The sequence below is a fragment of the Erithacus rubecula genome, assembly GCF_903797595.1.
Source record: "Erithacus rubecula genome assembly, chromosome: 5".
Lineage (NCBI taxonomy): Eukaryota > Metazoa > Chordata > Aves > Passeriformes > Muscicapidae > Erithacus > Erithacus rubecula.
Genome location: NC_136687.1, coordinates 66,151,576 through 66,163,739, shown reverse-complemented (window position 1 = coordinate 66,163,739; position 12,164 = coordinate 66,151,576). Strand labels below are relative to the sequence as shown.

The window sequence follows — 12,164 nt, the reverse complement described above, 5'->3', positions numbered from 1 at the left end:
TTTTAATGATTTCCTGAAGAAGGACAGACATGACAATTTATTATGATATCTGCCTTCTTGGAAACACCTTGTTCTCAGAGCAGCCTGCACACCCCAGTGCAACACACTTCCCTGCACTGCTAGGGCAGGCTGGCAGAGCAGAGCTCAGTCCCAGGGCTTGGAGTAAATCAGGGAAGTGTGGTTTGGTTTGAATACAGAGGAGTGAACTTAAAAGGTGAATAATCTTGCCTATATATCATATCACATCACTTATCATATCTTATCTAATTAGAAATCCCTGAACTCCTTCCAAGTGCCTTAGGTTTGTTTTCTTTTCCAAACACTCCTGGGAGTAGCACAACCTTTGTCAAGTTCCTTCTCCTCCCTGATAGTATCACCTTTTCCAGTTTTAAAATACAATGCTGGTGGAAAGCTACATGGTAGAAAATGAAACATTTATCACAAAATCTCTTTTGACAACAGGCTTTTTAACGGTTTCAAAATAATTTCAGAATAGTGCAAGGAGTATTACCCTTTATACCCCTTGAAGTGTATTTACAACTGTGATCAGCTATAATGAATCCAGCTTTAAGATACTGATAAGTATAAATATTATTTCTTTATACATACAAAGTTTTATGCATGGCAGTAACTGATTAACAGGAAGAACATAAATTCTGATTGTATCTGAAAGACACATCAATCTGCTTTTCAGCCAAAAAGTACCTGAAGAATTAGAGAACTAAAGGACAGGGTGAGACAATTCATTCTGGTGGAGAAGACTTGGTTTGGCTGTTCCTCTGCTTGGTACCAGAGATGGGATAATGAGGAAAATGAAGAGAATGGATTTAGGTCTGGCAGCCAAATTGATTGGCCTTGGAAGCAGAGAGAAGACTCCAAAAGGACATTCTGGTGGGCTGCTATCCAGGAAAGCCTGGAAGTGTTTTGGGAGGCTGCAAATGTTTAAAACTAATTCTGGAATGACCTGAAAGGTTTGAGTGTTTTCTGGGGATAGTGTGAAAAAGGTCAGGGAGGCATCCTGAAGGACAGGAGGGGAGGGTCACACAGAACACCAGTATTACTACAGACAGAATAATTTCCTGTGGTTTTCCCTGAGTAGGATGGGAGGTTGCAGAAGGAGCTGGCAACTGGGTCAAGCTCATAAATAGTCTCATTTTCTAAAACACACACCTACATTACCAGAGAAACACAGACCAGGCAACAGCTGTCTCCAGGTTAACTGGGGAGGAGAGGGATTGCTCCCTTTCCCATGGGTGATGGGCACCCTCACCCCACAGGCTTTCCAAACACACAAACCTGGCTGAACAACCACAAGGGCAGGAAGCAAAATCCTGGTTATCTGACTCACTGTTTGGGCTGTTCCTCCTGCTTCTGACCCCAAGTAGATTCATTATACATCATATTATTTATTATGCAAATCAATACTTTATTAAGGAGCAGAAATGTCCCCCAAGTGCCCCCCAAACCCAACTGTGACATGAAATAATGTAATACAGAAATGCTCCACTCTGTTTTTTTTCTTTTAAGATATCTCAGGCTGCATCTTGTTTATAAAGAAAAGCAAAGCAGAGTAGCCCACAAATCTCATTTTGCATTACCATGACTCACCATGGCTAATGGTAACAAAATAAATGTTTTTGTTACCAAAGTGAGCAGGTATGACTCAGACACATGGAGGCTGCACGTTGGTTGAACAGTAAGAATCATCTTGATGTTACAGTTCTTCAGATTCAAAAGTACTTTAATGATTTGCCAGGAAAAGCTACATGTATATATACATATATACATATACATGTATATTTATATACATATATATATATATATATATTTATATACATATAAATCCTATTAAATCAGTTTATTGGTAAAGACAAGGCATTGTAGGAGGTAACAGCTGAAATTCAGGCTATTAAACCCCAGTGCACTTCCAGGTCACATTTAGTAGGAAACATGAAAGCAGAAGCTGGTAAGAATGGAGAGGGCCATAAACCAAGCAGAATATTTCATTGTTTGCTAGACTACTTCTACAGGGGGAGAAACAACACAGAAATAAGTTGCTCCTTCTTCCTCTCCACCAAGAATTTTATTGTGACAAGTCAGAACCATAAGATAATTTACAAATTAAGAATTAAACAAACTGCAAATCAGAATTAATGTGGAATGATGGTAGTCAAGTATGGACAATAGTGAAAAAAATCTGCTCTAAAGAAAAACCAGCTGACTGAAATAGCTTCCTCTGAAGGCTCTTGAAAATGGAACCATAGAACAATTAAGGAAAGAGCTGCCATTATGCTGTGGTCATTAACAAAGTCCCTAATTACACTGGTTAACCCTTTGAAAGAAAAAAAAAATTGAATATAAAAAATTTCACAAAAAGTTTTCTTTACTAAAAGTGACAACATGGTAAAGTTAGGGAACTCCCTAACAGTCAAGATTCCAATTTCTTGGATACTTGGCAATATTTTTTTATTTCCAGGAGGAAACAAACAAAGAAGAGTTTATAAAGTCAGTGTGTCCCTGCTGTGTGATATAAGTTTGCAAGAGACCTAATTCAGCAACCTCCAGAGGTCCCCTCAAACCCAGTTTTCTATGACTTTATCAACTCTAATCCATGGCAACTAAAACTGAGTATATAAAATGTGATGGTAAATATTGCTTTGACAAAGTTTATTACATTCAGAGAGGTACAATTTGTGAGGTAACAGTGGATCTATTAGAGTATATTTAGTCTAAAGATACTACACTGCTTCCCCCATCCTGAGGCTAATTTTCTCCTCTCCCTTCAGCTTCCCATTTTCCTCAAATTATAGTGTTTCTTCAAATTTATAATTTTCTGCCTCTTCAAAACAGAAGGGAACTCATTTCTCATGAGAGCTTATTATCACAGAGATCGCCTCTAAAACAGTACCTTGGTACCCACTTGTGTTCTATAAATGCTAAGAAAAATTACATAATGTTATCTCATAATGGGAGAAAATTCTCTTTCAGGGAAGGAATGCTTTAAAATGCATAAATGGAGATAAAAGCAGACTGAATCAGAAAATGGACACAAGAGATTTGACTAGAAAACAGCTAATATTCTGATAAGAGGATGCAGTGGAATTAAAATTTACTGCAAAAAAAGCTGAATTAATATTTCAATTAGTTTGAATCCTGCATTTACAATCAGAGTGCCATGCCAGTGAGAAAGCTGCCGTGGCACAAACATGCTCATTAACCACGTGGAAAAGTGTAAGAAAAATAAGGAATAGCTTTGGTTCCTATATGTGAATTTTCTGCCCCAAGGCTGAAAACAAAGGCTTTGGGGCCACAACATACTTATGATATTAATAATGTCTGCTTCAATGCTTATTATCTAATATCTGCAGAGATGCATTTGAGAAGATAATTTTGTGTTTGAAGCTGACTAAAATGTACTTAATTATCCCAGATTTGTTTTCCAACTCCAGCAACATCCTGTCCTCCAAACTGGAGCTTGATAATATGTTGATAACAGCCTGAATTAATATGTAGGTGATAGCTGACACCACTAATTAACGTATTACAGCTGCAGTTGAGCTAGAATGATGAAACATATTTAACTGCTTTCTTATTATAAGCCTGCACGTACAGTAAAGTCCCCCATTTAAAATTCTGCAATTTCATCACAGACCACAGAGCTATTTTAGTCAAACCTCAATGGTTAAAACACCTTTTGTATTAATCCTTTACATTTGTTACCCATTAGGGCTGCCTTGGGTTTTTTTCTGAACTCTTCCTATTGCATTCCAACCTCCCAATTTATACATACAGAGAGAAGTAAGGTCAGCAGCCAGGTCTACTGGCTTTTAAGTGAGAAAACTAATAAATTGGGCAGCTTTGATAAAAAACTTACTGATACAGAGAAAGCTAACACATCCTACACAAGATCACTCACACAGGCACAATCTTCTTTGCCTTGTGCTATTTATATTAATTGAAAAATGGCTGGTGAAATTATCTCCTTCATTCTGGAACAGACATTCTCAAACGGAACAAACTCAACTCAGCACAGAAAATCTGATTATGAATCAATACAAAGCCAAGCAAAAAAATTGGGGGGAATAGGAAATCTCAAAGTGCAATAAAAATTCAAACCCTGAACTAAGATACACACACTTATGAAGACAAAGCCCTGGGTGTGTGGCATTATCACCCACAAGTGTCACAGAGACAGAATGTGAATGATTTTTCTCTTCTTCTGACCTTCAGTTCACTAATCTGGAAAATCTTTCTATGAAAGGTAAAGTGCTTTAATGAAAGCATTAATTTAATTTGTCCCATTTAATTTGGTCTAAATCATTTGACAGGAAAGCAGACCCCATATTTTAATTTCCTGTTTTATTTTCAGACACCCATCTCAGGTTCCCATCTTGATTCACTTAAAGGGCCCCATGAAGGAAGAGTAACAGTGAAAAGGCAGAACTGGAGTCCACTGCCACCACTGATTCAGCTTCCTGCCACAGGCAGCACTATGTGTCATCAGTTACACAGCATGTATCAGGAGCAATGCTAAAAGAGTTAAATTCCTTAATTATTTAAGGTTAACTTTTCCATGGAATATAATTTCTCTTTTACAGCTGAAACACACAACAAAACAAAGCAATGGGATAAAAGCCTATAACAAACTCTTTGGAGTAATGCTAATTTAAAATCACAGATTTTCTAAATTTATTTCCAACTATATTTCTTTAGCTTACTGTACTCTGTATAAATTGGAAAATTGAAAAACAAAAATAAATGTCCACTATATAGTTATACAGACTTTAACTATCAAACATTGTTCTTAGAGGCTGTCAGAAAGTGATGCAAGAAGAAGTTATCACAACTTGTTCTACGCTGCTATTTCCTGTGTGTGCTATTTCTTATTTTGATTGTTTGCATGTAGTTTCCTTTCCAGTCCTGTTCTCCACATGCTCCTTTGTGCAGTCAATTAATAATTTCAGTGATATGGGCAGACCTCTTGTAGCTTAATACCCCAGAGCAGCTCAGTACCTGGATCTAATTTTCCATAGAACAGAGGAGAGCAAACACAGGCAGAAGAAAATAAAGGAAAGCAAGTCCTTGCATTTAATTATTTACATGTTCTCTATGTGTGCTTCATATATATGTGTATATGGACAATGTCATCCTAAGTGAAAAACATAAGAACATGGAAAAAGATACCTCAACATCTTTGGCAGCCATCCCACAAATGGTCCTGAAAGAAGTCGGCAGAAATAAACAATGACATACTCCATGAGTTATGAGGCCTAGGGGGAAAAATCTTGAAAATTTCCAGAGAAAACGAGGTTGCAGAAAACAGGAATTTCCAGGAGAAAACTGAAATTAAACTTTCACACAGTATTTTCTGTCAGAGTGAACACTGAAATAGTTTCTGGCATTTAGTGTGTTTTATTCACACCATTTCTCAGAAGGGCTTCTGCATTAATCTGTACTTCAAATGAGGCACAGATGAATCTGAGCTGGAAGAGGTGTCATCCAGCTCAACCCTCTTCCCCAAGACAGACTCAACTCCATTAAGTCATTCCCCACATATGGTCCTTCATGGTGGTGGAGAAACCCAGCAATTTCTCAAAGCCAGTTATTCCCTTGTTTCACCATCTCTGTGCCTGCAGGTTCTCTCTCTGACCTGACCTGAAGTTTTCCCTGCTCTGGAAAGCCCCTCACTTCTTGTACCACTCATCATGACACTGAACACACACGATGCCTTTCTCTGCACAGCTCTTCAAATAGCAGAGACTTACCACGTCCCTTCCCATGTTTCTCTTCTTTAGACTAAACAACTCCATTTCTTCTGATCCTTCCCCCCAAGTTATCACTCTGAGATATCGGATCACCCTTCTCTGGACACTCTCCAATGATACACAAGTTGCTTCTGGAGAATGATGCCCAAGTTTGGGCAAAAGTGCTCCAGCTGTGGAGAAGAATGGCTCTGCACAGACCTACCAGGCCCCACATTTTCACAAACTCATGTGATGTTTGCTTTTTTGGTAACAGCATGACATTGTTGACCTCATACCCAGTGCATGATGCACTGTAATTCCAGTTACTTTTCTAAAGGAATACTGTCTAAAGGAGTTGATCTCCATCCTCGGCCCATTAAATTTCTTCCTGCTTCAGGAATTCAGCAAAGTGTCTTCTATTTACCACTGCTGGCTGCAATTCTGCTTTTTTACAGATTATGCCTCTAATTTGTCAAGATGATTTGCAGTATCACCACAGTCCCTTAATGCTGGCAGGCTCTCCTATCTCACCAGCGCACTTAATCAGAACATTTTATTTCATCATCTCAGTTCTTAATGGAAACACTGATCAGAATTAAACTCAGGAACTCTGGCTGCCAAGTCCCTTTACTCCAGAGCAGATAAAGTATCAGGTCACCACTTGGTACTTAAGGCTGATATTCTGCAGCTCTCATATTTTGTTAACTACAGAGCAGGGAATGTATCTAATGGGGTGTGATATATGCTTCCCAGTATCCCGTCAAGGCTCCCAGACCCTTTGCAGCAGCTCAGAGCACAGCAGGTAACTTCCCAGTCACACACCACTGTACTGGCTCCTTCCCAGAGCAACACTGCTGGAGCTGCAGCCTGGGCCAGGGGCACCCAGGAGGCTGGGAGAGAGGAGCCTTACTGAGAATTCACACCCTCAGAGTAAAGTATTTCTGTTTGCTTGAAGTCAGCTACACTGCTTTCAACTCGAAGTACTTAGCCCACTCCTGTTTGCCAAAATAAGTCTTAGTTTGCTCAAACATTGTCATTTTTAATGCTGAACTAGGTATCACTACACAGGGATGCCTAGAGCCATATGCCTAACACATACAGCTATATATATATGTTTATAAATGGGTGACATTTCTGAATTAGAAAAGAGTTATAATTACTTATATTACAATAACACTCAGATTATGCTTTCTGATTATACAATCTATTTCTGTCTGCTTTGGATGAGCAAATTCTCAATATTCCATTTTGTCCCATGGGAAAAAAGGATTTTTTTCTCCAGACTTCGCAGCATTTCCCAACATCTTCCATCTCTGCATTCCATCCACAGTGCAAAGCTCATTCCTGAGATTAGTGCAGGGCTTCCATGACTCACAAAAGGAGTTCAGATTCTCACTGATCTGTAACCCCAGCTGTGCATGAGATTTTACTGAGAGAGCCCTGCTCCTGAACAGATGAGGAACCTTCTTGTGGCCCAGATGGATTCCGGTGCACATTATGCTCCCCAGGCTACAAGTCTGATGGGCAGCAGAAAACTGGGAGCCTAGAGGAGAAAGCAGGTACCTAAATAATGCCAAAAGCATTTAGAGCATATTATGTCTAGATTCCTTCTGATCAGTCAGATTCCTTTGCTAAATTAAGCATTGCTCCAGCAAATACCACTACATTGCATAATGGCAGCTACCTCAACTAGTTCATCTAAGCTTGTAGGCTTTCAGCCAGCTTTTGAGCTATTCTGCTCAAATTATTTAGTTTTTGAGGCACGCCTGCTACTTTCAAGAAAGAAACAACCACAAAAAATACTGTATCACACCAGACAATTCATCTGGAGACAATTTCTGTCACTCACACCCAAGCCCAGGGACTACCAAAGGTTTAGTCCAGCTGTAGGAGGTGCCAGAGGCCGGGCAGTGTCCCAGGACTGCCCAGGGCAGAGCACGCCCTGTCACCCAGGTCCCTGCTGCCACCCCAGCAGTGCAGCTGCTTTGCAGAGCTGCTCCTTCACCTCCCTGCACGGCCCCAGCACATCACACTGGCCCTCAGCCCACTGGCTCATGCCTTTCTACTCCATTCCTGAGGCTCAGCTCAGCTGCACCCCCCCACACATACCCAGAAATAAAGCCCAAAATAAAAAGCTGTGGCAACCAGCCCTACTAGTGGTGTAAAAGCAATAGTTTTGGATGGAGTGAATGGGGGAAGTAACAATACTGTGGGAAAGCAAGGAATGAAAGTAGCCAAAGGCTCACATACAGGGTGTGAGAAAGCAGACAGGGACTCAGAAGTGGTCAGGATGACAAGCTCACCAGCTGCCATGCTGTGGTACAGCACAGGGGAAAATACCAATTCTGCCTCTTCTAACAGGTCACCTCCAGCCTCTTTCCCTGTGCTAGCTCACACAGGAGAGGCACCAAAAGAAAGTTTCTTTACTAACACAGCCCTTGGAGGGGCTGCCTGGAGACCTGTGAAGAACTTGGGCTGTTTAAAGTCTTCTCCAAAATTTAACTTCCACTTGACAACCTGAGTCAGTGCTCCCTCATGACTCTGATTTACATAAGTCCCTCTGGATCTGACTGATCCAAGAGGTAATGTTTGGAAAACCTTCTAGTTCAAGGTCCTCTCCAACCTAAACTATCCTTGGATAAGTTTGTTAAGAACAGAATGTGTACTGGGAGGCATGGAGCATCCAGGTGATCCCTCAGAAGATGAGCAGGTCTTTAGCTTGGAACTAACATGTTTAAGAACTTAAGAAATAAGAGTATTTGTCCTGGATGAGGAGTGTCCAAATTTGGCCTTTTCATTAAGACATCTCTTCTAAGAAGGCATTAAAAGCAGTCATCAAAGCATTTATCTCCAGTAGGAACGAAAACAGTATTCTCTGAATCTGAGTACTCTACCCAGCCTAATAACCCCTCACCAATCCTTCCCTGATTTCTCACTCATGGGAGATAGTTCCCTCTACAGCTCCTTTTTCCCTAAAGTAGAACAACATTAAAAAAAATGCTCTAAGGGCTTTAGACCAGCAGACTAAGAAAAGAAAGACGAAGTATAAGCAAATCTCTTTTTCCCATAAAAGTTTCCAAAACCAAAGCAGGCAGATTTGAAGAACCATTTCCGCCTGACAAGCCAATGAAAAGAGCAGGACTCCTCAGAACATGCCTACCTTTTACTGAATTTAAAGAAGGACCAAAATAGTTAAACTGAGTTACAGTTATCCTTAACTTGTATTTTTTTCATGTTTAAACAATCTCTGCAGCATCCAAGAGCCAGAGCAGCCCCCTGGTTCCACTGGAACCCGGTGATCCCATCCCTGCAGCTGCTGCATGAGTCATTGCTGTGCAGCATGACATTCCCTTTGTAAAGCACTGCTTCCCAAAGCATCATCCTCAGAGAGCTGCTGGCTACGTGCTGCTGGCCCAGCTCCTGCCCTCCAACTGCTGCGTGCCTCTAAGACAACCAAGATGCACTGAACACTATCCTGGCACAGGTTTCCCTTGAAAGCTGCTGCTTTAGGTGCCGCAGGGCAACTCTGTTCTTGTCAATGACTGAGGAGATGTCTCCAAATAACTTTGAGACACAGTCTGCACAAAGAAGTAAAAACAAAACTAAAAACCTGTGTGGAATTCTTGCTCTAGATAATGTGTCAGCTCTCCATGCAAATCTCCCTGGTCCAGCAAGTCTGGGAAACAGACAGAGACTGGGAATTATCTCCAGCTCTACCATATGGAGATGCAAGACACCAGGCCAGTTGCTTGTTTTATTTAACATGTGTTTCTTTTACCAGCAGTATTAACATGGCCTTGTTCCTGTTTATACTTTCAGAAAGGAGAAAATAAACTTTTTTCCTCTCATTTTGTTTTGCTCTTTTAAGAGTTCCCTGTTCCTGTCAAAGGGAGTTAAGCTAAACAGAAACAAGGCAGTTTTGTTCCAGAGTAAATGTGTCTGCACTTGGAGCTATTTGGAAATTGTTCCTACAGCTCAAATGCATAAATTCTCCCCCCCCCCTTAATCCTCATTAACCTTCTGATGTAAGAAAGCCCTGAGGTTGGGTAATTATTTAGTTAGCAGACCACAGTATAACACAACTTTAAGGCAAAGCACACGACACCCACCCAGTGCTTTCACCAGTTAGGTGAGGCACCTATTTTTGTTAGGAGTAAAGTTTGTAATTGTCTGCAAAGTGAAAAGAGCAATGCTGCAGCTATGAGGGTGCTGGGAGAGCCTGAATTCCCTGTGCCCATCCACAGGTGACACACTGAGAAACCAGCTCATAAATTTAGGATAACCCTTGGAGAGAACTCACATGAAAACAATGTCAGTGAGACCCGTGACCAAACTGCAATGAACAGAGGAGAAAACGTAAGGCTGGCATTTCGTGAGACAACTCCTCCTCTGAGTCCCCTGGAAATCACAGAGCAAAGCGGAGCTGCTCACTCCCCAGCAACAGCAACGGGACTTGACAAGCAGCACGTCTGGTGGTGATGCTGCAAGCACGACTGTGCTCCAGCACTCTGCGGGGCAGCTCGCAGTGCTGAACCCTCCTGCCTCGCTCGGTGACACCTCTCTGTTTTGCTATTTCAAACCTATCACAAATCTGTTCCATTCAAGGGTTTTAGGGAACGAGAGAGGCACGTTCTGCCCATAAAATAACCCAGATGTGAGCGTGCCAGGTTCACCCGTGCTCTTTCCAACAGGGACAGCATTTAGGCTGGAGAGGTGAATGATGAAGTAGTAGCAAACTTACTTTCCAGTGATCAATTGGCTTCTGGATGGTGTACACATGGGCTGGACATAGTAGTTCTCCAGCTTGACCCCTTCGGCAGCCAGCTTGTCCAGCGTGGGCGTCCGGATCTCAGACCCGTGGTATCCCACGTCCCTGAACCCCTGATCGTCGGCCAGGATGAAGATGATGTGCGGCTGCGAGCGGGGGGCGCCGGCCGCGGGCTCCTCTCCCAGCAGGTTCCCCGGCGCCTCCCCGGCACCTCCCCGGCGGCTGCCCCAGGCCAGGTAGCCGCAGGTGAGGAGGCTGAGCAGGGACAGCCCGGCCAGCACCGCCGCCACCATCCTCCCCGGGCTGGGGCGGCGCGGCCAGCGGCGCCCACCGCGGGCCATCCACCGCGGCGGGAGGGCAGAAAAACACTAACGAAAAGCAAATAAACCAACAAAAACCCAACAAAGACAGGCGGCTCCGGGACGGGCAGCGCCCGTCAGGGCTCCCTCCGAGCGAGAGACATCGCAGTCACCGCAACTTGGGCAAGTTCAGCCGCTGGAGCCGGTGCCGGAGCCGGGCGGGTGGGCAGGGCCCCGCCGGGGGTCACGGCACCCTCGGCCCGCCCCCGGCCCCGCGCCGGGGCGCCGCTGCCAGCCCGTCCCGGGGCCGCTGCCCATGGCGGGGCGAGCCGGGCGCCCCGGGACGGGACGGGGCCGGGCCGGGCCGCCCCCCGCCCGCCCCCGCCGGCGCTGCCGCGCCGCTCCCTCCCCGCTGCCTCCGCCCGCCCTCGCCACCGCCCCCGGGGGCTCCCGGTGCTCGGACCCGCCGGAGGACAGGGGCACCGCGGCCTGGCAGCGCCCGCAGACCCGCTCCTCCCTGCCCGGCCCCTCCGCAACCCCGGCTCCTGCCCCCGCCCGCCCCGTCCGCAACTCTTTTCCTCCTTTCCATCTCCTCCCCTCTGCCCGCACCTCCTCCCCTCCCTCGCCCGCCCCCCGCATCCCAGAGGAGAACCCCCCACCCCGCCCGGCCGCCAGCCCCAGCCTCCCCCCCACAGCGAGGTGGTCTTACATGTCCCCCCGTTCCGCCCCCTCGAAATATTGATTGTTTTAAGTGTTTCTGACTTGGCCACAAACATCTGGAAGGTATGAACGTACCGGATTTGTTTCCAGCCACAAAACAGCCCTAAATCAAAAACCCTCCAATTCTGGCGAGGCTGTGGCAAACGCCAGGAATGCGCCTTTGCAGAATAGAATCATTTTTAAGAATTTGGGTTAAAGTACGAATGTGCTGGAGTTGCAAAATGCAACTTCACCCTGTCCTGAAAGACACCGAGTCAAGCAGAAACTGATATTCACACACGATTAGGCTGAAGTAAATCTGCAGGTCTGACCTGTCTAACGTGAGTCAGCATGAACAACTTTTAGTCAAACCAGGTTTTATAAAGAATTAACTCTTAAACAGGCACTTGCACCAGGCCCTCTAGTTCCTGCACCTCTGTGCTAAGCTCCAGCTGGTCCCTGCCAAGGGACTTCCTACATCCCTCTGGGATGCCTTCCAGATTAAAAATTAAGTAGTGCTGTCTTGAGAGAACTTTAATTTGGGTCGAATCTGACTGATTCAGTTCACATCAGGTTGTACAAAGAAGTCCCCATTCTAAATTTCCATTGAAAAGGACCTACTCAGAAATAACTAAGTGCTGTGCTGAAGTTTTC

The 12,164-nt window shown here is 44.1% G+C and overlaps 1 protein-coding gene across 1 annotated transcript in view; it reads right to left on the bottom strand.

The window, feature by feature from the left end:
* ARSJ (arylsulfatase family member J) overlaps window positions 1-11,129 on the bottom strand; it is a 33,067-nt gene extending 21,938 nt beyond the window's left edge. Inside the window, exon 1 of the mRNA XM_079306779.1 lies at window positions 10,486-11,129. Within this exon, the coding sequence (XP_079162905.1) occupies window positions 10,486-10,853 (368 nt within the window). The 5' untranslated portion in view covers window positions 10,854-11,129. The remainder of the gene's footprint in view (window positions 1-10,485) is intronic.
* Window positions 11,130-12,164: the final 1,035 nt, after the last annotated feature.